Below are 24865 nucleotides of genomic sequence, written 5' to 3'. Positions count from 1 at the left end.
GAGCCGAATGTCCTTCAGGAGTTCTGTTAGAATTTATTTATTTATTTGAGAGAGAGAGAGAGAGAGAGAGAGAGAGAGAGAGAGAGAGGCGGGGGGGTGGGAGGCTTTGGGGGATCACTTCTCTCCTCCCAACGCCAGCGTCAGAGATCAAAGCAAGTTGTCTGGCTTGTGTGGCGAGCTCTTTTATGGGCTGTGTGACCTTACTGATCAGTGGTGTGCTGAGATCAGGCAGTGCCCTGCCCTAAACTAGCCCGTGTGTTGTAACACGATAGTTTTTCAAACTGTTTCTTGCCCCCGAGGGACTCCATTTTACAAGCAGTTTGAATGTATTTTTAATGCATATTTTTGTGCAAGTCTACATCGTGGTGTGTGTGTGTGTGTGTGTGTGTGTGTGTGTGTGTGTGAGTGTGTGACTTTCTACTGCATTTTATCTCACAGTGACCCCCTCAAGTCCATGTTCAGGGTCCTGACAAGGACATTTAGCTTCAGTTGAAGGCAAGAGGTCTTCATAACTAAACAATAGTCCCGTTCAGGACTATTAGTCCGTCACTGACCCATCTTCCTCTTGGCTTTGGTCTGTAAAGAAACAATAGGGACGTTCAACTGCACAACTATGTTCTGTACTTTAGGGCATTGAGTCTCTACCACAGACTTGGAGGGCAGGGAAGGAGCAAGTAATATTTACTGAGTAACACAAAATGAAGTACATCGCCTCTGTCATACCGGGCTCTTAGGTCAGCAGCGCCCCATCGCGTGGTGGTGTCTTGTTAGTAATGTGGCCTCTCAGGCCACGCCAGATGGAGCCAATCAGAATGCACACTTCACAAGGTAGGTAGGGGTAAGAGTGGGAGCTCTCCTTTGCACAGTGAAATTTGGGGGGCAGAGCCATAGCCATTGTGGTAAATGCTCTGCAGCCATCTTCAAGAAGCCTGACCTCCCCCCACCCCCCACCCCCCCGCAAATGAAGGAGGCACCCGGGGAGGAAGTGCCAGAGCCTTGGATAGGACCGAGGGAGGAACTACTTTTGTATTTATTTTGAAGGCCAGAAGAGGGCGCCAGATCCTCTGGAACTGGAGTTACAGATGGTTGGGAGCCTCCATGTGGGTGCTGGGAACTGAACCCGGGATCCCGCGGAAGGGCAGCCCGTACGTACTCTTAACCGAGGAGCCATCTCTCCAGCCCTGAGGAGGTACCTTTGAGTCAGAGCACACAAATTAAAGGAGGCAGCGTTCGAGCTGGGCACATACGAAGGGAACGAAAACTAGCTCATTGCTAAAGCCATCTTGGTTGAGATCCAAGGACATTCTGCAAAGAGACGTTAAAACCTCAGCTCCTCCTAAAGGGCAATCTCCCTAAGAGCTTCCTGCTGGGAGAAGGAACAAGCTGAAGTGGGGCCTGGGATGTGGGGGTTGGGTCTGAAGGATGAACTCGTCTCCAGAAAAAGGGACTTCACACAATTTCAACAGCGCGGCGGACTGATGGAAACACGGGAAAGAAGCCAGTCGGACATCATTTCTGGGACTGGACGGCCATTCTGATGTTTTGACTCTTGTCCTTAAAAAAATCCTCAGCAACAAACAAACAAACAAACAAACAAAACAAAAACAAAAACCACCTGAAGGGGTGAGGGGCTCTGGCCTCTGTTCAGGCTTCTTGTCTTTGCTCTCCTAAAGACTCTAGGGAGGTGTGACTGGAATCTAGCCCGGCATCTTGTGGGCGGGGCATCTTTCTTCCTTTGGGACAGGGTCTCATTCTGTAGCCCAGGCTTGTCTTGAATCTGTGATGTTCCTCCTTTGGCCTCCACAGTGCTGTGGGGGATAAACAAAAATTTGAGGCTGATGGATGCAAAAGGAGAGAGAGTTACAGTGTTTCTGCTCTCTTCGGAGTAAGGAAAGGATGGATCCAGGCCAGCGTCTGTAGGTAGGAACAGAAGCAAATGTAGAGAAACCAGCAAACCCAGTGTCTCCCCAACTCTCCATGTTGTCTGAATGCAGCACGGGAACAATAAATGCACATGAAGAAAGAGCTTATTAAACATACACATAGGTCCTATTATATGATGGGGACACAGTAAAGAAACTCTGACGTGACCACTCCACAGTATGGTCAAGGGGAAGGGTTTTCATCGTATATAAAAGAGAAAACGGATCGTGCCTGTCCAGGCGTGTCTGGAAGAGTCCAGAGTGGAGAGAAAGAGAAACAGACTTGACACAACCAGGGCTGTCCATGAAAGAGAAGGGCCAAATAAATAAAGAAGGAAAGAAAGAAAGAGGCTATAGCAAGAGGTGTGGGGAACAGGGAGGGGGGAGGAGGAGGGTGAAGGGAAAGGAGGAGGAAGAGGGAGGAGGGGAGGGGGAAGAAAGGGGAAAGGGAAGGGAGGAGGGAGGAAGAGACTGGAAGGGGTATTAGAGGGGGAGGGAACGGGGAGGAGAAAGGGGGAAGAGAAAGGGGGAGGGAAGGGGGAGGAGGAAGAGGGAGGAGGGAAGGGAGAAGAGACTGGAAGAGGTAATAGAGAGGGAGGAAAGGGGGAGGTGAGAGGGGGAGGTGAGAGGGGGAGGGAGAGGGGAGGAGAAAAAGAGGGGAAAGGGAAGGGAAGAGGGAGGAAGGGGGAAGGGTGAGGGACTGGAAGGGGTAACAGAGGGGGAGGGAAGGGGGAGGAGAGAGGGGGAGGGAAGGGGTAATAAAGGGGGAGGAAAGGGGGAGGGAGAGAATAGTGAAAATAATTGGGCATGGGGGGAACCTTGCCATTATAAAGAGAAAAAATGGATATCTGGGAGGAGGGAAACCTGGGGATGCTAGTGTGGGCTTTAAAATGTATAACCAATACTGTAAACAGGGACTGAGGAACCTTAGAGGCAGACATGGGCTTTGATACGCAGCCACAGGTATATGCCAAAGGAGTCATAAGTCTCTTCTGTCAGAGGTAAGGGAAATGCCTCTTCCTTACAGATGGAAATCAGGTTCACAAAGTTGTCAAGGAGTTCTGGCTTTTATCTAACTGCCCGGGCAGACTGAGCTGGACGTAGACTCAATTTTGGACTGAGTCAGTGGGGGAGAGGGTGGCAGAATGAGGCAGTCAGAGGGTGGCAGAATGAGGCAGTCAGAGGGTGGCAGAATGAGGCAGTCAGAGGGTGGCAGAATGGGGCAGTCAGAGGGTGGCAGAATGAGGCAGTCAGAGGGTGGCAGAATGGGGCAGTCAGAGGGTGGCAGAATGAGGCAGTCAGAGGGTGGCAGAATGGGGCAGTCAGAGGGTGGCAGAATGAGGCAGTCAGAGGGTGGCAGAATGGGGCAGTCAGAGGGTGGCAGAATGGGGCAGTCAGAGGGTGGCAGAATGGGGCAGTCAGAGGGTGGCAGAATGGGGCAGTCAGAGGGTGGCAGAATGGGGCAGTCAGAGGGTGGCAGAATGGGGCAGTCAGAGGGTGGCAGAATGAGGCAGTCAGAGGGTGGCAGAATGGGGCAGTCAGAGGGTGGCAGAATGGGGCAGTCAGAGGGTGGCAGAATGGGGCAGTCAGAGGGTGGCAGAATGGGGCAGTCAGAGGGTGGCAGAATGGGGCAGTCAGAGGGTGGCAGAATGGGGCAGTCAGAGGGTGGCAGAATGAGGCAGTCAGAGGGTGGCAGAATGGGGCAGTCAGAGGGTGGCAGAATGGGGCAGTCAGAGGGTGGCAGAATGGGGCAGTCAGAGGGTGGCAGAATGGGGCAGTCAGAGGGTGGCAGAATGGGGCAGTCAGAGGGTGGCAGAATGGGGCAGTCAGAGGGTGGCAGAATGGGGCAGTCAGAGGGTGGCAGAATGAGGCAGTCAGAGGGTGGCAGAATGGGGCAGTCAGAGGGTGGCAGAATGAGGCAGTCAGAGGGTGGCAGAATGGGGCAGTCAGAGGGTGGCAGAATGAGGCAGTCAGAGGGTGGCAGAATGGGGCAGTCAGAGGGTGGCAGAATGGGGCAGTCAGAGGGTGGCAGAATGGGGCAGTCAGAGGGTGGCAGAATGGGGCAGTCAGAGGGTGGCAGAATGGGGCAGTCAGAGGGTGGCAGAATGGGGCAGTCAGAGGGTGGCAGAATGAGGCAGTCAGAGGGTGGCAGAATGGGGCAGTCAGAGGGTGGCAGAATGGGGCAGTCAGAGGGTGGCAGAATGGGGCAGTCAGAGGGTGGCAGAATGGGGCAGTCAGAGGGTGGCAGAATGGGGCAGTCAGAGGGTGGCAGAATGGGGCAGTCAGAGGGTGGCAGAATGGGGCAGTCAGAGGGTGGCAGAATGGGGCAGTCAGAGGGTGGCAGAATGAGGCAGTCAGAGGGTGGCAGAATGGGGCAGTCAGAGGGTGGCAGAATGGGGCAGTCAGAGGGTGGCAGAATGGGGCAGTCAGAGGGTGGCAGAATGGGGCAGTCAGAGGGTGGCAGAATGGGGCAGTCAGAGGGTGGCAGAATGGGGCAGTCAGAGGGTGGCAGAATGAGGCAGTCAGAGGGTGGCAGAACAGGGCAGTCTTGCCGAGGTCATTGGTTGTCTCTGTTCTGGCTCTGTCAGGTGGTCAGACGCACTGGTTACTGAGAGCTGTTACTCCTGGCTGCAGCCATTCTCTTGTGGGTAATGGCGCTCCTCTGGGGTCAGTCTGTTCTTCCTGGAATCTGAGGTACCCATAGATGTAGATTTAAGTGAGTTGGGTTGCAACTTCCAGTGGCAAAAGCTTTGGGAAAGAACTCTCTTCCCCAGGAAATATTACAGTTCTTACATGACAGAAGCTCTCAGACAACCCTTGATGGAGTAATTCTCATGCCTTATTCCTTCTGGATAGGGTCTTATATACATCTTCGGATGGGTTGGCGTCTGATAGCAAGTTCTTCCTATTGGCTTAGTCTGAGATGTTGGGGATGCCTTATCTGCATGTGGAGGGGCTTGGGGTGCTTCCCCTATGTGACTGATTGTCACAGTCCTCTCCATGGGAGGCTGTGGTCACATGACAGAGGCCTGGTCCGGAGCAGGTAAAGTGCCTGCTGTCCTCTGGCATGAGGTACCGGGGCTCCCAAACACACTCAACCTTGTCAACTTTCCTGACACGGTCACCGGCTCCACAACGCAGCACAGCACTGTGAAATAACAAGATGTCATGTGACTATTCAAATGAGAGAGGGTTTCTCTGTGCAGCCCTGGCTGTCCTGAAACTCTCTCTGTAGATCAGGCTGGCCTGGAACCCAGAGATCTGCCTGCCTCTGCTTCCTCAGTGCTGGGATTAAAGGTGTGCGCCACCAAACCCAGCTGCAAACTACCTTTGATTTCATTAAATGTCATTTCTAGATTATTAGCCTTGCAGAATTGCCTGTTCCCACTATGTATTTGACATCATGCCTCTTGTGAGACCCCATATGAGACTATTTTTTATTTATAATTATGAGCGTGTGCATGTGCGTGTGCTTGTGTGTGTGTGTGTAGATTGTGTACTCAGGCACACAAGTACTTAGGGCCCATGTCAAAGCCTAAGAATTTGCAACTTAAAATCCTTAGCATCTTAAGTCTAACAGGACTGGGGGCGTGGCTCAGTGGTAGAGCCCCTGCCTAGAATCCTCCAGTGAGGGGCTGGGGCGTGGCTCAGTGGTAGAGCCCCTGCCTAGAATCCCCCAATGAGGGGCTGGGGGTGTGGCTCAGTGGTAGAGCCCCTGCCTAGAATCCTCCAGTGAGGGGCTGGGGGCGTGACTCAGTGGTAGAGCCCCTGCCTAGAATCCTCCAGTGAGGGGCTGGGGGTGTGGCTCAGTGGTAGAGCCCCTGCTTAGAATCCCCCAGTGAGGGGCTGGGGGCGTGGCTCAGTAGTAGAGCCCCTGCCTAGAATCCCCCAGTGAAGGGCTGGGGGCGTGGCTCAGTAGTAGAGCCCCTGCCTAGAATCCCCCAGTGAAGGGCTGGGGGCGTGGCTCAGTAGTAGAGCCCCTGCCTAGAATCCCCCAGTGAGGGGCTGGGGGTGTGGCTCAGTGGTAGAGCCCCTGCTTAGAATCCTCCAGTGAGGGGCTGGGGGTGTGGCTCAGTGGTAGAGCCCCTGCCTAGAATCCTCCAGTGAGGGGCTGGGGGTGTGGCTCAGTGGTAGAGCCCCTGCTTAGAATCCCCCAGTGAGGGGCTGGGGGCGTGGCTCAGTAGTAGAGTACCTACGCTGCATGTGAGAAGACCTGGGTTGACTCTCCAATGGCATATACATAAACACAGACACACAAACACATAGACAGACAGACACACACACATACACAAATTATTAATTTTTAAGAGTTATTGTAGTTTAAGAAATGAGTCTTTACCTTAGAGGTTTATAATCATAAACTTGCAGATCTAGTGACAAACTGATCTGTGTCATAATAATCTGGAGTGATGAGGGGACTGAGCTAATGAAGTTGCTAATTTTGAAAGCAGACGCTCAGAGGTTTCTAACTTTTGTTGTATTTACATTTTCTATAATCAAAGTGTTGACACGTGTTATTTTGAGGCAGGATGCAGCTGAGCAGTCCGGGCTGTGTTTGAACAATCTATGTAGCCAGGTTGGCGTCACCATTTCTCTACTTCAGCCTCCTGAGAGCTGGGTGTGGTATGAAGTACCACTGTTCTCACCTTAGAGCAAAGTTTAAGGAGCACCAGAGCCGGGAGAGATGGTTCAGTGGCTAAGAGCACCGGCTGCTCTTGGAACCTGTTCACAGCATCCTTACCGCAGCTCCAAGCCTCTGTAACTCCAGGTCCAGAGATCTGATGCCCTCTTCTGGTGGCTTTGGGAACTGCATGCATGTGGTATACAGACATACATTCAGGCAAAGCCTCATGTACATTAAAAAAAATTTAAACACACATACAGACACACCACTCACACTATAAATCAAGCCGGAGTTTTCCTATGTAGCTCAGATTAGCCTCAAACTCTCTTGCCTTCTGCTTCAACCTCCGGACGTGGCATCACACCCCACTTCTAAATAACTCTTTATCAATTACATTCTGAAGTAGCACCTTCAGGACACATTGGGTTCTATATTATTAATATTAATTTCCTCTCTCTCTCCCCCATTCACCCTCTTTCTCTCTCTCTCCCCTCCCTCCCTCTTTCTCTCTCCCTCCCTCTTCCCCTCCCTCTTCCCCTCCCTCCCTCCCCTCTCTCAAACACCTGTCGCTGTGACTATTGGACAATTAGTCTGGACAACAGCTTTGACCAGTGGCTGCGGCAGCGCCGGGCTTCCCTGAAGCTTTTCGAGGCTCTCATCCCAGAGACTGGTGTGGAAGAAAACGTGCTGTAAAACTGTGTAAACATCCTTTACAGACTGCCTTCCCTGTGAGGAGCCGAGTGCCTCCTGGAGCTCGGCTGGAAGGGTGGAAAATCACACCCCGCCACCTCAGGGAAGTGAGTCAAACAGTGACAGCGGCCCAGAAACACAGATACGGCTTGCCCCAGATTCCATGGCCCATTGTGGTCACAGTTTGTCAGTTACGTAACCAAAGAAAGCCATAAATCAAGATAGCATCTGAATATGTTGTAGGCAGCGTGACAGCACAGGGCTGCCCTCCATGGTGGGCCTTAGATGCTGTCTGGTGGCATCCTTAGCATTCATCTGGTGAAAGCCAGGGGTCTGCTAAGAGACATTGCAGAAGGCTTCAGCTCATAGGTACAGGAATGTTGAGGCTTGGCCAGACATGGTGGCACAAGCCTTCAATCCTAGCACTAGGGTCATGGAAGCCAGTGGGTGTCTGACTTGGAGGCCCGTCTGGGTTACAGGTCCAGGCCCGCCAGAACTCCATACCAAGATAGTGTCATGCCGCAAAGAGGATATTAAATCTGGAAGCGTTGGGCAGTGAGTGGCTTCTAAAGGTCGAGACAGTCCATAATTTGGCTCTGGATCTGCAACATCCCAACCCTCCACCATCAGGAAGTTCTAACCAGTCTTTAACACAACACGGGTGTGGCTTTCTCTTCTCAGAGCTGAACTCAGTTCACAGAGACACACAAGGAACACAGAAAGAAGGGAACACAGCCAGCACGCGCAACCCCGTGCTGCTCTTGGGAAGGTGCTGGGGAGGGCCTCTCGGAGCTATGGGGGATGAGTGACTAACTCTGGCCAGCCCAGAACGGGGTCTATGGGACATGTTGCTGCGCTGTTGAAAGGCCGTGGTGAAAGTGACTTAGAGAAGGAGGGTTTATTTGTGCTTATGGTTACTAAGGGGTAAGAGTCCGTCTGGGAGGAGCAGGATGCTGAGGGCTAGAACTAGGCAGAGAGACTCCAAATGCCTTTAAGCTCCTCCTCCAACGCCACACTTCCTACCTCTCCAAGGGATGGTAACGCCCCCCCCCACCTTGTGCTCTATGGCATGTATCATCCCCATAAAAAACAAAATATAATAAAAAATTATTCATGAGGGATGGATTCGATGCATGGATTCGTTTTTAAAGGTCTATTTTTAAATGTATGTGTCTCTCTGTGTCTGAGTATTTCTCACATGCGTGTAGGTGACAGCACTGGCCAGAAGGGGGAGCTAGATCCTCCGCAGCTGGAGTTACAGGCAGTTGTGAGTTGTCTGATGTGGGGGCTGGGACCTGAACTTGGTCCTCTGCGAGGGCAGCAAGCCCTCTTCACTGCTGCGACGTCACACATCCGGTCCCACGGATTTCCTTTTATTGCCCCCTGACACCAGAACCGGATGACAATAATCTGCTCAGAAAAGGGACCCATACATAGAGAGAGGACGTAAGAAGGCACACAGCCCGGGAAAGCTGGAAGCTGAAGACTGTGACTGAGCTGTCACATGGCTGACCAGCGAACCTCGGGCTGTAAGCTAATCGCGGGAGAAGCCAAGCGATGACCAAGATGCCGCTGTGAAACCCACAGACGGCTCAGGAGCTGGCGGTGGCCGTGGAGCCTCTGGAAAACAAAGTCCGAGGAACCCTCAGACCTTCACGGCTTCGGACACTCAATGCCCAGCAGGGGGCGCTGTCTGGGCTCCATGAAGAATGCTTAGAAGGCGTTAACCCGGCTTGAGGAAGTGGTTCTATAAGAGATGGGCCTCCCGCACAACCCCGCACAACCCCGCACATATGTAGCTATGCAGTTTGGTGTTCATGCGGAGTGTGTGTGTGGGGGGGGGGGGGCTTAACGTGACCCTGTTGCTTGTGGATCCTGTTCCCCTAACTGGGTTGCCTTGTCAGCCTTCAGAGGGAGAGGATGTGTCTGGTCCTGCAGTGACTTAAAAGGCCAGGGTGGGTTGGTCCTACCCCTTCTCAGAGGAGAAGGGGGTAGAGGAAGGCAAGAACCGAGTAGAGCGGGCTGCAATCAGTAAAGTGAATGAATGAATGAATAAATGAATGAATGAGGGGAAAAGGAAAGATGGGCTTTAAGGGTGGTACCGGGACATGGTTCCTGTTGAGATTCTGTAAACCCCACCCCTCAATTACCCGGCAATAGCCAGGTATGCTCCGCCCCAATGACCTGACACTATGAAAGGGTCTGCTTGCCCCCTCCTCTCTCTCTTGTCTCCTGGCTCTCTTGCTTTCCCACCCCTATCCCTCCTCTTCCCCTTCCCTTCCCCCCTCTCCCTCCACGTGCTCATGGCCTGCCTCTACTCCTCTCTCTCTCTCTCTCTCTCTCTCTCTCTCTCTCTCTCTCTCTCTCTCTCTCTCTCTCTCTCTCTCTGCCTCTACCACCCTCTTAACTCTCCCATGACCTGAATAAACTCTATTCTGTACTATTCCGTCATGTGGCTGGTCCCTCAAGGGGGAAGGGATTCCCAACATGGGCCCCCCCAGAGGCATCTCCCTTGCCCCCAGGCCTTGCCGCACCTCCACGGGCCATATGCCCCCCACTCTCTTCATCCTTCCCTTAACATTGGTGCTGAAACCCGGGACGTCATCTTTTCACAACATTGGTGCCCCGTGACTTTTCCTTTCAGTGACGTTTCCTTTCATTGGTGCCCCGTCATCTTTTCCTTACAGTTCCCATCAGAGTGCTTGCTTCCTGATAGAGTTTAAGTGTACCGCAACAGTGACGCAAAGGTGGCACATTTCTCAAGCTTCGGGTCTGTTAAGTCACATAGGAGAGGAAAGGGTTTGTCTGGCTTGGAAATCTAAGGTACGGTCCATCACTTTAGGGAAGTCAAGGCCGGAACTGAAGCAGCTGGGCCCATCAAATCCACAGCAGGGAGAGGCCACACGCCTCTGCTTGTGGCTTACATCACGGTCAACTTCGGATGTCAAAGCACAGCCCAGAGTCACCTGGGAAGAAAGAACCTCACCTGAATAACTGCTTCCATCAGATTGGCCTGTGGCCACATCCAGTAGGCTCTTTTTAACATTGCTAATTGATGCAGGAGGACCCAGTCTGCTGTGGGCAGGGTCCCCCTGGGCTGGTAGTCCTGGTGGGGTATAAGAAAGGAAGCTAAGGAAGCCATGGGGTGCAAGTCAGTAAGCCTTGTTCCTCCATGGCCTCAGCCTCAGCTCCTGCCTCCAGGTTCCTGCCTGGACTTTCCCAAAGCTGTGCTGTAAGTTGTGTAATTAAATACACCCCCCCAAGTTGTTTTTTGGTAATGACTTTATTACAACAGAAGGCGACCTGGGATACCTCAGCCTCTTTTCACTTTATGAAGTTCAGGGCCCAACCCATGAGATGGCGCCACCTACCGAGGGCTGGGTCAGTCTTCAGTAGAGCCATCCCCCAGCCTCCATGATCTGGCTCACCCCTCCACTGAGGATTTATTTACGTATGTGAGTACACTGTCGCTGTCCTCAGACACACCAGAAGAGGGTGTCGGATCCCATTACAGAAGGTTGTGAGCCACCATGTGGATGCTGGGAGTTGAACTCAGGACCTCCGAAAGAGTAGTCAGGGTGCTCTAACCACTGAGCCATCTCTCCAGTCCAGAGACTCGTTTCTTAAGTAATTCTAGGTTGTCAAGTTGAGAGTTAAAAACGGACCAGTCCACTCCTCCAGATACACAGAACACTTCCTTCTTTGTGGGATGTGGGGACGATTGCTCTCACCAAGCAATGGACTAGAGTTTGATTCTCTGGAAGGTGGGTAGGAGTGGAGAGAAAGCTGAATATCGAGGTTCCTGGGTTTTGGGGTTTTTGTTGTTTGTTTTTTTTTTTTTTTTTTTTTTTTTTTTTTTTTTGTCTTTGACTCCTAGTTGTTAGGAGTCCTTTCCCCCTCTAGCAACTTCAAAGATTTTTTTTTTTTTTTTTTTTGGAAAGTCTGATTGGCCCAAGGGGGTCGGCATCGCAGAGCTTCCCCAACTCAACAAACGGTCCTGTCGGCTCATGCTACAGGGAAGCCTAATTCTCAGGGTGACAGCCTCCAATTCACCCTGCAGTGTTGGGGAAGATGCCCAGAGGTTCTGACCTGCTGCTAACACCCGTCAGGAAAAGACAACAGAAAGGCGTTTAGAAAGGTGTATGGGGGGGACCACACCTTCTCCCTCTCTGTCAAGCTTGCTTTTTGCTTGTTTTTGTTTTGTTTTGACACAGGGTTTCCCTGTGCAGCCCCTGGCTGTCCTGGAACTTGCTCCGTAGACCAAGCTGGCCTCAGACTTAGAGACCCACCTGCCTCTGCCGCCTGGGTGTGGGGATTAAAGACGGACACCAACCCTGCCCGGCTTCTTCCTTGTTTTCTTGCTTGTTCACGTTAGCGGATATCAGCAACCTCACACAGAGGCCCCTATGGTTAGGAACTGGGGGAGCCCTTTATACCACAGCTGGAAGGAACCTAGGGTCTTGCTGTTGCAGTTTGAAATGGCTCCCAGGGTCCTGATGCTTGTTCCCCTGTGGATGGCACAGTCTGGGGAAGGCTCTGGAGCTAACGGGAGGCGGCAGATAGCTCAGGCCTGGCCCTAAGCTCTGGTCCCAGGCTTTGTCTCCTGGTCCCCTTCCCTCTCCCATACCTGTGGACAGACACAGCCTGTCCACCATGCCTTCCTCCTTATGATGGGCCGGGATGCCCTGAAGCCAGGACTCAAAGTCAGCCATTCTTCCTTTGAGTAGATCTCTCTGGGTGTTTTGCTGCTAACTTCCAGATGTAAGGAACTGAGCTATCAGGAACTGAATCCTACCAATAACCACACTTTTTTGGGGGTGGGGGAATGTTAAATATTTTTCATTTTTATTTATTTACGGATGATCGGGTGTGGTTCTCGTGATGATTTTCATGAGCCTTAGACTCTTTGGTCTTAGACTGTCTGCTTGGAGCTTGCCTGTTCCGGTTCTCGACTGGTGCGATTCGTCCACATCATTCTCAACTCTCTCGTTTAAAAGCCGCCCATTGTGCCGGGAGAAGTCATCGTCTACCTTTGGTTCGCTTTTCCTGTCTTCAGTGTCCGGCTTCTCCCCGAGTGTCTTCTGTTTGTTTTCCCGCTCTCTTGCTTGTGAGGCAGGATCGCACAGTATGTCCCAGCCCGTTAGATTTTCCTCCTTCCCTGCGTTTTCCGTCTATGTCCATAACCTCTCTGCCCTTCCCTGTTGTCTTCTTCTCCTTTTCTTCCTTCCTTCCTTTCTTTTCTGAGACAAGATCTTTCTGTGCACCCCAGGCCACGCCCCCGCAGACTACCTCCAGCCTTTGCCTCCAAAGCCACCTCGCCTTCCTCCCTGTTCCAAAGTCCTGTCTTCTTATTTTTGTTCATTTCTTGGGTTTGCACACACCCTAACAGCAGTTGTCACATCATCTTCTAGCAAAAGTATCATCATAACTCGTTCTGTGCTCCCCCGCCCGTGTCCCCTGTTCTGTCTGTCTGTCTGTCTGTCTGTCTGCCTTTCCACCGAGTGCGAGCCACCTGCAAACCAGATGCCGGGCTTCTTATCCACTGCGGGGTCGCTAGCATGGAGATCAGACCTGACACACGCTGGCCCTGGACCATGGATGTTCAGGTGGGCCTGTGTCTGCCGTGATGTCATAGAAACAGCTCATGGCTGCACACGGTTCACACCTACTCCGAGAGCACAGCTAAGTTTGCGGCCTGTGTATTTACCTTCCTGTTTCCTTGAGGCCAGTCACCGCTCAGGATGACAGATGGCAGAGGGCGGCGGATCAGGGAGAGAGGGGAGCCTGAGATTACCCTGGTGCTGAGGATAGCCCCTCCTTGGGTAAGCTGCAGACCACAGCTGACAGGGTCCAGAACAGTGTCCCACCCCCATCAAGTCTACTGCCTCAGCAGACACCCCGCCCATTGCCAAGTGAGTAATACGACGAGGCTTCTGGTGGCTCACCCGCCGCTCTTTGCCCCAATTTCCTGGTTGGATGTGCAATTGGTAGATGAGAAATGGCCTCGCTTCCTGCAACTACAGGAAAATAACGAGAAGGAAAAGAAAACAGGGCAAAAGTCTTTTTAGCCCCAGGAGGTAAAAAGCAAGGCCAAGGAGGGAAAACGTTCAGAGGTCCAGAGCTGAGAGGCAGGGAGGCCAAAGCCAGTGGGGGCAAAACATTGGGGCGTGCTTTCTTCTGGACCTTTACCAACCCCCAGCTGTCTCCAACCACAGAAATGGACCAAAATGCCCACACTTTAATATGTACACAAACTCTGCTGTGGCCAGAGGTTTTGGAGCTTGGGGTATGGTGGCATCTGAAAGGGGAAGCCGGGGTTCGGTGGTAGTCCCCTACCCCCCAAGCTCCTGCAGCCTGCCTCCAGCTCCCTCCCAGTCTGTTTCCTGCTGGCAGCTGCTGCCTGTGTTACCCATTAACCAGGCACTAATATTTCTGCTTACCCATCTGTCACGGCTGCAGGGAACGGGATACAGGCAGAGCCCCAGGATTCTACAGCCACCCAGAAGCTCTTGGAGGAGGCACAGGCAGCGAGGCTGAACTAATGCTCACCGAAAACCCACCAGCAGACCCTCGCTGCTTGTTGCTAGGGAATGAGGAAGTTTCTTCTCTGGGGTGTGATTGCTGGGTTGGTGTGCTTGAGTTGCTTATCAGCATCCCTTGACAAAATCATGCTCAGAATCCTAATCTTGGCAAAAACTGGCCCCAGGGGTGAGGTGTTTATAGGGCCTAGAAACTGACAAAAACTGCAAACTGGGGCCTTTCCTTCCCTCCAACCTCCCCTCCAACCTCCTCTTCCCTCCAACATCACCTCTTTTCTAACCTCCCCTCCCCTCCATATCCCCAAATCAAAAACCTACTTCTTAACTCTTTTTGGTTCTTGAGTCTTTTTTTTCCCCATCATCTTCTTAAGATTTTATTTTAGGTTTAATTGTGTGTATCTGTGTCTGTGTGTCTGCGTGCAGGTCTATAGACATTTATGCAGGTACTCAAGGAGGCCAGAAGAGGGCGTTAGATTCCCCAGGGTTGGAGTTTTAGGTGATTGTGCCCACAGACATGCGTACTGGGGACTGAACTCAGTCTTCTGCAAGCATATTCTCTTAGACATTGTACTGTCTGGTTTTGTGTCAACTTGACACAGGCTGGAGTTATCACAGAGAAAGGAGCCTCAGTTGAGGAAATGCCTCCATGAGATCCAGCTGTAAGGCATTTTCTCAACTAGTGATCAAGGGGGGAGGGCCCAGCCCATTGTGGGTGGAGCCATCCCTGGCCCAGCCCATTGTGGGTGGGGCCATCCCTGGCCCAGCCCATTGTGGGTGGAGCCATCCCTGGGCTGGTAGACCTGGGTTCTATAAGAAAGCAGGCTGAGCAAGCCAGGGGAAGCAAGCCAGTAAGTGACATCCCTCCATGGCTTCTGCATCAGCTCCTGCTTCCTGACCTGCTTGAGTTCCAGTCCTGACTTCCTTTGGTGATGAACAGTGATATGGAAGTGTAAGCTGAATAAACCCTTTTCTCCCCAACTTGCTTCTTGGTCATGATGTTTGTGCAGGAATAGAAACCCTGACTAAGGCAGACTTCGAACCACCATCTCTCCAGCTTTAAACAAGTTTTTAACTACTTCCTTCCCCGAGTGCAGAAACCTTGTCTTTTGTGTCTTCGGGATCTCCATCCCCCTCAGCAAAGTGTCTGGCTTCTAAGAGGATTCCGGATCTGAGATGACCCAAATCAGTGGTATTTTTAGACTTTACAAAATTGGTGTGAAAGCAACATACTCAGTAGAAACTTGACTCCAATTATGAATTTCGACTTTTCTTAGGCTATGCATGCTGTGTCATTCTTCCTTGTGGAAGCTGCCTACAGCTCCCTGGTAGCCCCATGAGTAATGTGGGGATAGCCAAGGCACTCAGTGTTGTGTCTCTAAGCCGTTTAACATAGTAAATGCATATTCTCTCTCTCTCTCTCTCTCTCTCTTCCTCCCTCCCTTCAGTGTGTGTGCGTTTTTTATTGTCTCTCTCTGTATCTCTTTCGTTCTGTCTGTCTGTCTGTCCATCTCTCTCTGTATGTCTTTCTCATTGTCTCTCTCCATGTCTCTCTCTCACTCCCCTCTTTCTCTTTTCCTCTCTCTCTCTTTTTTAATGTGTGTGGTATGTGAATGTGCGTGTCCTTGTGCAGGGGAAACACCTCATTTGTGTGAGTGCGTGTACAGGCCAGAGATCAACACTGGGGGTTCTCCTCAATGGTTCCTCCTGTTAGTTTAATTTTGAATTTAAAAAATTATTTACTTTTATTTTATGTGAGTGGGTGTTCCGCCTGCATGTGTATGTGTGCACCATGTGTGTGCAGTACCTACAGAAGCCAGAAGGGGGTGTTGGATCCTCTCGGACTGTTACAGGCCACCATGTGGGTACTGGGAAAATCAGTCGGTATTCTTTACCGCTGACAGGTGTCTCGTCTCCGGGCCCCACATTAGATTTTGAGACATGGTCTTTCATTAAGCGCAAAGTCTGGTACTTTGACCAGACTGGCCAGTGTGCCCCCAGGACCCCGTCTCTGGTGCTGGAGTTACAGATGTGTGCCACCACACCCAGCTGTTCTGAGGGCTCTGGGGATCTAAAACCAGGCCCCACACTTGCCCAGCAAGCACTTGATCCATGGAGCCATATCCGAGGCCCTGCCCTTCCTTCCTCCCAAATCTTGGGGTTACAGATGGGTACAGGTCACCGTGACGGGTTGATGTTTAAGTTACAATGTATCTGGGAGGTAATTGATCTATGCTTCCTGTACAAATAAGCCCCTGTTTTCCAGTGGCCTTGGGCTGACAATACTGGGAGTGATCGTGAATGCTAATTCCTTGTGACAAGTGTCCACTGCTCCTCAGACTTGTGTTTTTGGATGTTCCTTGGGCGCCACTGAGAGCAAAGTGACGCCATTTTGTACGTAGTTAGCATTGTTAACTTGAAGTGGAGCATTTGTGCTTCCAGAAGGTCATTGTGTGTCTTGTGTGTGTGGTGGTAGTGGCGGGGGAGACACCTTTACACGGGCTGAAGGATCCTGGGCTCAGTAAAAAGGAGAAAGTTAGCTAAGCTCCACTGTTCAGCTCTCTGCTTCCAGACAATGGATGTCACCAAATAAACCCTTCTCTGAGGGAGCGTGTGCTGTTTCTATGTGTATGCACCTGAGGGCATGTCTGTGCATGCTGTGTGTATGCGTGTGTGAGCCGTGTATGTATGTATGAACGTATGTGTATTGTGCTGCGTATGTGCATATGCCCCTGAGGGTGAGTGTGTGTATGTGTGTGTGAAGTGTAAGTATGTGCTGTGTGCTGTGTGTGTGAGTGTGTGTGCATCTGTGTGCTGTGTGTGTATGTATGTGTTGTGTGTATGTGTGTGTATGTGGCATATGCCCCTGAGGGCTAGTGTGTGTATGTGTGTGTGAAGTGTAAGTATGTGCTGTGTGTGTGTGTGTGCATCTGTGTGCTGTGTGTGTATGTATGTGTTGTGTGTATGTGTGTGTATGTGTGTGTGTGTGTGTGTGTGTGGCATATGCCCCTGAGGGCTAGTGTGTGTATGTGTGTGTGGGGTATGCCCCTGAGGGTGGTGTGTGTATGTGTGTGTGAAGTGTAAGTATGTGCTGTGTGTGTGAGTGTGTGTGCATCTGTGTGCTGTGTGTGTATGTATGTATTGTGTGTATGTGTGTGTATGTGGCATATGCCCCTGAGGGCTAGTGTGTGTATGTGTGTGTGGGGTATGCCCCTGAGGGTGGTGTGTGTATGCAGAGAGGCTAGAGAAAGACTTTGGGTGTCCTCCACTGCCATCTTACTGCCTCGAGACAGAGTCTTTTATTGAACCAGAAGCCAACCATTTAGGTCAGGCTTCCTGGCTAACGAACTCTCAGGATCTGTTGGTCTCTGTCCTTCACGCACACTTAGCCATACCTGGCATTTCATGCCCTACTGAGCATTCACACTCAGGTCCCATGCTTGCACGGCAAGGCCTCTCGCCACCAAGCCATCTTCCAAAGGCCTTCTTCTTTATGTTTTGTCCTAGCAACAGGAGGAGAGCTCACAGTTAGCAAGCCGTGGATGTGGTTGCTAAAGACCCAGGGAGGCAGGAGTGGAGCTCCAGCGATTTGTTGGCTCAGTGCTTATCGGAAATACGCTTACGCGTGTGTGTGTGTGTGTGTGTGTGTGTGTGTGTGCTGTTTCTTCCTCCAACATTAGTGGAAATTGGGAGTGACCGTCTTACTGGGGCAGTTAACGTGTTTGAACATCCCCAGCTGCTGGAAATCCGACTTCTCGTCCTGCTCTTTGCTCTACCCTGTGGGGCCACCTGAACAGCGTCTTCCATAAAACAAGTCTTGTCACGTCCCAGACACGTGGCCAAATGGCTAGACCACTCCAGCGCAAAGAACAGATGTTGTGGGGTGAGGCCTAGGATTTGATCTCCTGACCGGGCGATGATCTTTACCGGAACCCTCTCCAGCCCCTTCTCTCTCACCGTGACTAGCAGTTAGCGTAGTCTATGTTATCAGTGACCCAATGCTGTTAACTTTTATCTCCTTAGATGCTCTACCCTTGCTCTGTGTGTGGAGATCTGGGTGTTGCAAGGGGCCAAACCTCTGTGGCAAGCAACGGCCACTTTCAGGAGTTCAGCTGCACATCCCTGCAAAGGGCTCCTGCCAGCTGATCTTCTTGACTGTTCAGACCCTTCACGGAGGGATCCTGGCCTGAGTACCAGCCTCTTTCTCTACCACCGGTTGTATGCGACCCTGCTTTAATTGTGTGAGGCCTGAGGAAGGGGCTAGACTATATTGTGGAGTGTTGGGGGGGTGGGCGGTAAGGAGAGGGAGTCTCCATCTATGTGACTGTTGGTAAGCTAGATCAAGGCTTTTCAGGGACAGCCTGTTGGAGAGACAGCACCCACAGCCTTGTAATTAAGCCTTTGCCTATGTGCTGTAAGGAAGCCCAATGAACTCCTTGGTTCCCTGGCATGAATGTTGGCAGAGCTGTGCCTCCATTTGTCATTGGGTCCTTAGGAGACGGGTGTGCCATGGAGCCTGTGGTAGCTCGACTGTGTTCCCATCTTCCACCTTGTCCAGGCAAGCTTTCTCCTGTCCTGCCTGCAGGCTAGCTCCTCATGCACATCCAGGCATCCGCCCATCTCTGACTGGCAACTCAACACAGGAGTGCTGGGGTCACAGCTGACCTTTTAATGTAAGCTCTAAGGTTCCAGACTCCTGTCCGCACGGGTAGTGTTTCTCACACTCCGAACTGTGTCCCGGGCCCTCAGCATCCAGTCTGATTTTACAGCCCTTGAACCCCTGAGTTTCTGCTTACAACCGTCTCTTGGTTCCGAGCAGGCTACAGACCAGACCTAAGTGGGCGGTGCTATGCCCTTACCAACCTTGCTTTTTGTTCTTTCTTTTAATGCTGCCTAAACCTTTAAAATTATTTCATGCTGATTGGTTTTGTATGTTTACGTGTGCAATTGACTGTGTACACACATTCCGCGGGACGCATGAAGAGGTCAGAAAACAAACCACCGTGTGGGTTCCAGGGATACAACTCCAGGGTCATCAGCTTTGGCAACAAGTGCCTTTACCCACCGAGCCATCGAGATGGCTCCCAAATGAGCTCATTTGCAAGCTACGGTGTGTCAGACTCACTGTAAACTAGAACACATTTCTTTCCTGTCACACCAACCTGTAGTTGGCTTTTAAATTGTTTTATAAAGGGGCAGGAGAGGTGGCTCAGTGGTTAGAGCACTGACTGCTCTTCCAGAGGTCCTGAGTTCAATTCCCAGCAACCACATGGTGGCTCACAACCATCTGTAATGGGATCTGATGCTGTTTTCTGGTGTGTCTGAAAAACATGACAGTGTACTCATATACATTAAAAAAAATAAATAATATTTAAAAAAAAAGAAAATTAAAAAAATTGCTTTATAAATTGTTTTATTTTAACCAGTCGGGATTTAACCCCCAGCCCTCACAAGGCGGAGAAGTGGATTTCTGTAAATGCAAGGTCAGCCTGGTCTACACAAGGAGCTCCTGGCTAGCCAAGACTACACGGTAATACTCTTGCCTCCAAAATAACTTTAGTTTGCTGTGTGCATTTGCATGTGTGTGCTTCTGCCTGTGTGTGTGCACATGTGTGTGTGTGTGTGTGTGCCCTAGAGCATGCATGTGGAGGTCACAGGACAACTTTGGAGTCTGTTTTCTCCTTCCACTTTGTAAAGAGCAGGAAGATCTCTCCTCTGCCATGTTTGCAACCCAGGCTTAGCTTGGCCCATCTCTACCTCCTGTTGCTGTAGGAGTGCTGGGATTACAGTTACACACCACCACATCCTACTTACCGTGGGTTCCGAGAATCAGAATCAGGTCAGTAGATTCATACAAGTGAGTGTTTTTACCAGTTGAACCAGTGTCACCGGCCCTTGGGTTTAATATTTTATTTCCAGGACAGTCGAGGTGGTGCGTGCCTATATTCTTCACTTGGGGACGTGATGGAGGCAGGAGAATGGGGAGTTAAAGGTCATTCTTGGCTACACAGGGAGTTCAAAGCCAACCTCAGCCACCTACAGGAGAACCCCCCCCCCCAACAATTTTTCTTTTCTGGTGATTTTAAGTTTTTTAGATAACTTTTTAAAAAAAGAACAGGGTCTTCCTTCATAGCCCCTGGCTGGCCTCAAACTCACAATCCTCCTGTCTCAACTTCTGCAGTGCTGGGTACGTTAGAAAGTTAATTGTACTAGGGAGGAAGGTCACTGGACTCCTTGCAGAGAAAGGGGTCAGACAAGTGAATCAAGAAGGGAGTGAAGACACAGGGCAGGCAAAGGCCTGCAGCCACCCAGATTCTGGAGAGAGGTTTGATACAAAAGAATTGTGAGTTATGAGCAAGAGGGAACAGGTTCAAAGTTGCCTGAAGAGTCAGCAGGCCCAGGTGGCACTCACCCACATGCAACCAGACCCTGTCTGTGCCCCCACTCCCCTAGCTGTCACACTATTGTCAATTAAAAGTACACACCCAAAACTGAACATTTGCCTCAGACTTTCATAATCTTTATTTTTCACCAGACAAACCAGATTTTCTTCTTCTTCTTCTTCTTCTTCTTCTTCTTCTTCTTCTTCTTCTTCTTCTTCTTCTTCTTCTTCTTCTTCTTCTTCTTCTTCTTCTTCTTCTCCTCCTCCTCCTCCTCCTCCTCCTCCTCCTCCTCCTCCTCCTCCTCCTCCTCCTCCTCCTCCTTCTTTTCTTTGTCCTTCTAAGCAGGCCACTGTCAATGTCAGACAGGTGGGCACCAGGACACATCTTAGTCCCCAAGCAGTGACACTGAGGATAAACGTGTAACCCAGATCCCAGCGTGACGAAGGAGACAAGACTGAAATAGGAAAATCAGCAGAGCACACGTACAAAGGACAGCTCAATCAGACATAGAAAGGCTGAGATCAGTAGAGATGGGAGCCCTGCCCCCCTCCCCTTGCCCTCCCCCGCAAGCCCATGGCTTAGAGCTTCCCTGGCATACCTCTTCCTCCCACCATCTTCCCCAGTCTTTTCTACTGGCTTCTTTCCAGCACCACCAGCCAGACCACTGTCTCTAGGTGGTATTTCCAAGCTTGTAGAACAAAATTACTTTGAAAACTGCACCCCAATTAGTCGCCTTGCTTCTGAGCGCCCCTGACCCAGTTACTAGGTTTTAGGGCTGTAGCCATTTCTTCTTGTAACCTGGAGCTATGCTTCCCAGGGAAGGAAAATTCAGTCGAACAGTTCTGCAGAGCTGAGATGGGTGGGTGGATGGGTGGGGTGTCTTTTTTAATCTCTTATCTTTTACAAGTCTCCGGAGCTCTTCTAATCAGCCCAACTTCTGGGTGACCCAGACGCTCGGGAAGATCCGGGGGGGACTCTCTACTCACTCGGTGACAAAGTCAGAGCACTGTACCCCTTCTGCTTGACTCACACCCCTGTCTGTCTTGGTCTCCTCCGTTGTCTCTTTGGCTCCCCTGCCCAGCACAGAGGAGCCGGGGTTGCGGAGCAACAGCAAACTTTTCCCAAAAGCTCTGCGCACCACGGACGAGGAGAAGTAGAAAAGCAACGGGTCCAGGCTGGCATTGAGGGAGCTGAACACCACAGCCTCCACCCGCCACGAGGGGCTCTGCCTCAAGTAGAACCCCACCAGGTGGGACATGTTGTAAGGTCCGAAGCACACCAGAAAATTGAGAAGCGTCACCACCGCCAGGCCCACCGCCCGGCGTCGCCTCTGAGCCCCAACGTGGGGCTGCGTGAGCATGATCCACACGAAGCGCCAATAGCAGAAGATGGTGACAACCATGGGGACAAAAAAGAGGACCAGGCACAGCTCCAGTCTCACGGGCAGCACCACATCCAGCTGCTCTTGGGTGAAGTTCTCATAGCAGGTTATTTGGTTCTCAGTCCCCGCCTGCTCGGTTGAGTTCAGGTATTGAACTATGATGACGATGGTGCAGTGGCCGAAGGACATGATCCAGGCCACCAGAGCAGCGATCACTCCATACAGTGGCCGGCGGGATAGCTTGTACTGCACGGGGAAGGCCACTCCCAGGTAGCGTTCCATGCTGATGCCCGCCAGGAGCCACGTGCTGCAGTAGATGCTGCTGTAGAAGCCGAAGCCCGTGAGCGCGCACACGATCTTTGGTAGGTACCAGCGGAAGTTGGACGCCGCTTCCACGATCCGGAAGGGCAGCAACAGCAACAGGAGCAAGTCAGCCAGGGTCAGATTAAGCAGGAGGATGTGTACGGGAGCGGGCTGGGGCTGGCGAACCCGGCTCAAGAAGGCCCGAAGGGCCAACAGGTTGGCAGGGAGCCCAGTGAGAAAGATGAGGATGTAGGCCGTGAGGATCAAGGAACTGTGCCAGTCTGGGGTCATTCTGAAAGATGAGGGAAAGGCGTAGGGTTAGGAGTTTCCCACCTGCAGAGCGCACAGCCTGCGGGCCCCGTTTCCACAGGGGTTCAAACTACTCACATCCTCTGGTTCTCTCCTGTCCTCAGACCAAAGCTGTCTGCTCCTCACCACCGCTTGCCCAAGCCACCTGCCAGAACTGCCCAGAGCAATTATTGACTTAGCCTTGGGCGGGATATTAAGCTGCAGTTATTACATTTGCCATCCTGTGTCGCTGGGGTAGACCAACTTCCCATGGGAATTCCCCGTCTGCTTTCCAGGGCCCCTTTTCTCGGTAGCCTCAGATACTAGGAAGCAGCCACGATCGGTTCCCTTTTTAGCTGCTGGCCATGGAGGGGGAGCTAACGCCGGGTGGGAGAGGAAAGCAGCCACAGAAGCTTGGAAAGACCAGGAAGGTGTGTCTTGGGAGAAAAAAAAAAAAAAAAAAAAAAGGAAACTTCCAGAAAGCAAACAATCCCTGCCAACCCTGGCTCTCCTCGGTTTCAGGCGCCCACTCCCCACTCCTTCCCGTTTCTCCACCCTTTCCCACCTCCTCACCCTCCCGACACACATCAGCTTACCTCTTTAGACAAGTTCAGGGGTTTCTTCCACCTGCTTCTCCTCTGGTCCAGTGCTGTGGAACCTACCAAAACAGGGAGCTAGGGTAGCCAAGGAGGAAGCCTAAGCTAGTTCCTTACTCTATGCCCCCTCCCCCCAGTTTTAGACACACATCAATGGGAGCCCAGAGAATACAGGTGACTGACCTAAGTTTGGTGTTTGGACTGTATACAGGACTCCTCCTCTACAGGAGGTGACTCTGTTTCCACTTGCTTAGTAACCCTTGCTGGGAACACATAGTTTCTCTCCTGTCCCTTCTTCATTCCGAGGTCTGTGGTTCTTAACCTCCAACCCCCAGCCTCTGGGTCTGACCATCACTCTTTTGTTCCGACAGACATCCTCCGGCCTCCTCCTCACCCCACAACTGCTCCTCCAATGCAAGCCCCAGCATCTTGCCCCTGTGTGTACGCACTAAGCTGGCTTGCCTTGCCTTGGCTTCTGATAGGAGGCTTCTTAGGGGTTCCTGGTGCAAGAGGAGTTTTAGCAATGGTTGCAGCCAATTTCGTACAGAAAAAGGAGGGGGAGCCAAAAATCATAAGGAACTTGGTTGGTGGGAAGCTGTTAGACTAGCATGGGTCACATGACCCGAGAAAGAGGCAGGTCAGTAATTGAGCAGTATTTCCTCTCAAACCCAAAGCAGGGGGGCCCGCGGCTCTGTCCTCTCCCTGGAGATCTGATCTATTCTGACTTCGACAGATTTTTCTGACCCTACTTCCTGTCTCCCTGCCCCCAAACCCTTAGACATTGCCCCCCTCCTATCCTCCCACCTGCCTCCCCACACCCCCCACCCTCCACCCCTACCCCGGTCAGATCCATTTCTGTCTTCTAATCGGCTTCTCCCAAGTAATGTCTGGAAGGCCAATTTCATTCTCGGAACGAGGCTTCCCGTTTCCTTTGATTCCTGCCTTGTCTAACTCCCTTGTAGTCTCTTCTTGTCCACCCCAAGTTTCCTTCGACCCTTGAAGTTGAGACAGGCGGGCTTTCCCTAGCTTTCGTCTTGTTTTTGGTGCACAGTTGGGCCACCATGGGCTGCCGTCCAAGTCTCTGCGCTGGGAACTTTGGGTCAGATCAGGTTTTATGAACTTTCCAATCCTTCTGTAAGTGAGCCTGGGAATCCTGACAGCACTGCACATCAGGGCTATCCACCGAGGCTGAAGACATGAAGCACCAGGGTTAGGGACCCTGGTCCCTTCCCTCAAGTCTCAGGCAGCTCCCTAGAAGGTAAGAGCTGGGAGTAGGGCCATAGGCAGGCTAAGGTCAACCGGGCTACGGGTGACAGACAGGGAGGTTCACTCTCAGTAAGGGCTCTCAGGAGAGCTGCAAGCTCAGAAACATTCCCCCTCTTCTTCTTCCTTCTCCTCCTCCTCTCCCCCCCCCCCCCGTTTTCTCTGTGTCCTCTCCTCTGACCTGTTTAGTTAGTGTCAGTTAGACGGTCTTCCCAAGGCTGGAGAGGTGAGATGGCTCAGTGGTTAAGGGCACTGGCTGCTCTTCCAGAGGACCTGAGTTCAGTTCCCAGCACCCACATGGTGACTCACACTATCTGTAACTCCAGTTTCAGCATATTAGATGGCCTCTCTGACCTCCATGAACACTGAACATACGTGTTGTATGTATGCAGGCAAAACACTTAAAGAAAAAAAAATCCCCCAAAACACATATGTGAGAAAACAAGGTTAAGAACATGTTGCCTTTTCCTCTTTCTCCCTCCATCCCTCCTTTATTTCTTTCTTTTTCTAGTATTAGAGATGGGTTCTAGGGCCGTTTGAATTCTAGCCACACCCCCAGCCCCTCACTGGGGGATTCTAGGCAGGGGCTCTACCACTGAGCCATATCCTAGCCCCTCACTGCTCTCAGACCAGAAAGCAGAAACCAGATGTGGTGGTGGTGGTGATGGGGGTGTGTTGGGGTTCTTTAAAACTTCCGAAGGCCTTCCCCTAGTAACCTACTTAGGCTAGCCAGGCCCAACCTTCTAAAATCTCCATAGCCTTCAAAAGAGTCCTCAGCCAACTGGGGGACCGAGCAAACAGAGAAACCTGCAAGAGACATTTCAGTCTTACACCATAGCCCAGAGAACTAAGGAAGAAACCTGCTGTTGCTTGCTAGTA

The 24865-nt window shown here is 51.6% G+C and overlaps 1 protein-coding gene across 7 annotated transcripts; it reads right to left on the bottom strand.

The window, feature by feature from the left end:
- Positions 1-20492: 20492 nt before the first annotated feature.
- Positions 20493-23695, bottom strand: FFAR2 (free fatty acid receptor 2). 7 transcript variants are annotated; one of them, XM_080908430.1, is made up of 4 exons: positions 23562-23695; positions 22724-22785; positions 22227-22302; positions 20493-22131 (listed from the first exon to the last, which is right to left on the bottom strand). In XM_080908430.1, exon 4 carries the CDS (start codon positions 22128-22130, stop codon positions 21138-21140), a length of 993 nt encoding a protein of 330 aa, XP_080764556.1. In that variant the 5' UTR covers position 22131; positions 22227-22302; positions 22724-22785; positions 23562-23695; the 3' UTR covers positions 20493-21137. The 7 variants fall into 7 exon arrangements, with proteins under 7 accessions (XP_080764556.1, XP_080764555.1, XP_080764557.1 ...); XM_080908429.1 differs by lacking the exon at positions 23562-23695 and adding an exon at positions 22907-23104; XM_080908431.1 differs by lacking the exon at positions 22227-22302.
- Between the last annotated feature and the right edge of the window lie 1170 nt (positions 23696-24865).

The sequence above is a fragment of the Micromys minutus genome, assembly GCF_963924665.1.
Source record: "Micromys minutus genome assembly, chromosome: 32".
Classification (NCBI taxonomy): Eukaryota; Metazoa; Chordata; class Mammalia; order Rodentia; family Muridae; genus Micromys; species Micromys minutus.
Note: the sequence above shows the minus strand (reverse complement) of the source record. Positions and strands in the feature narration are given on the sequence as shown.

Bases quoted from the DNA above. Each gene is read 5' to 3' on its own strand.
- FFAR2 (XM_080908430.1), bottom strand. From the start codon at position 22,130: ATGACCCCAGACTGGCACAGTTCCTTGATCCTCACGGCCTACATCCTC.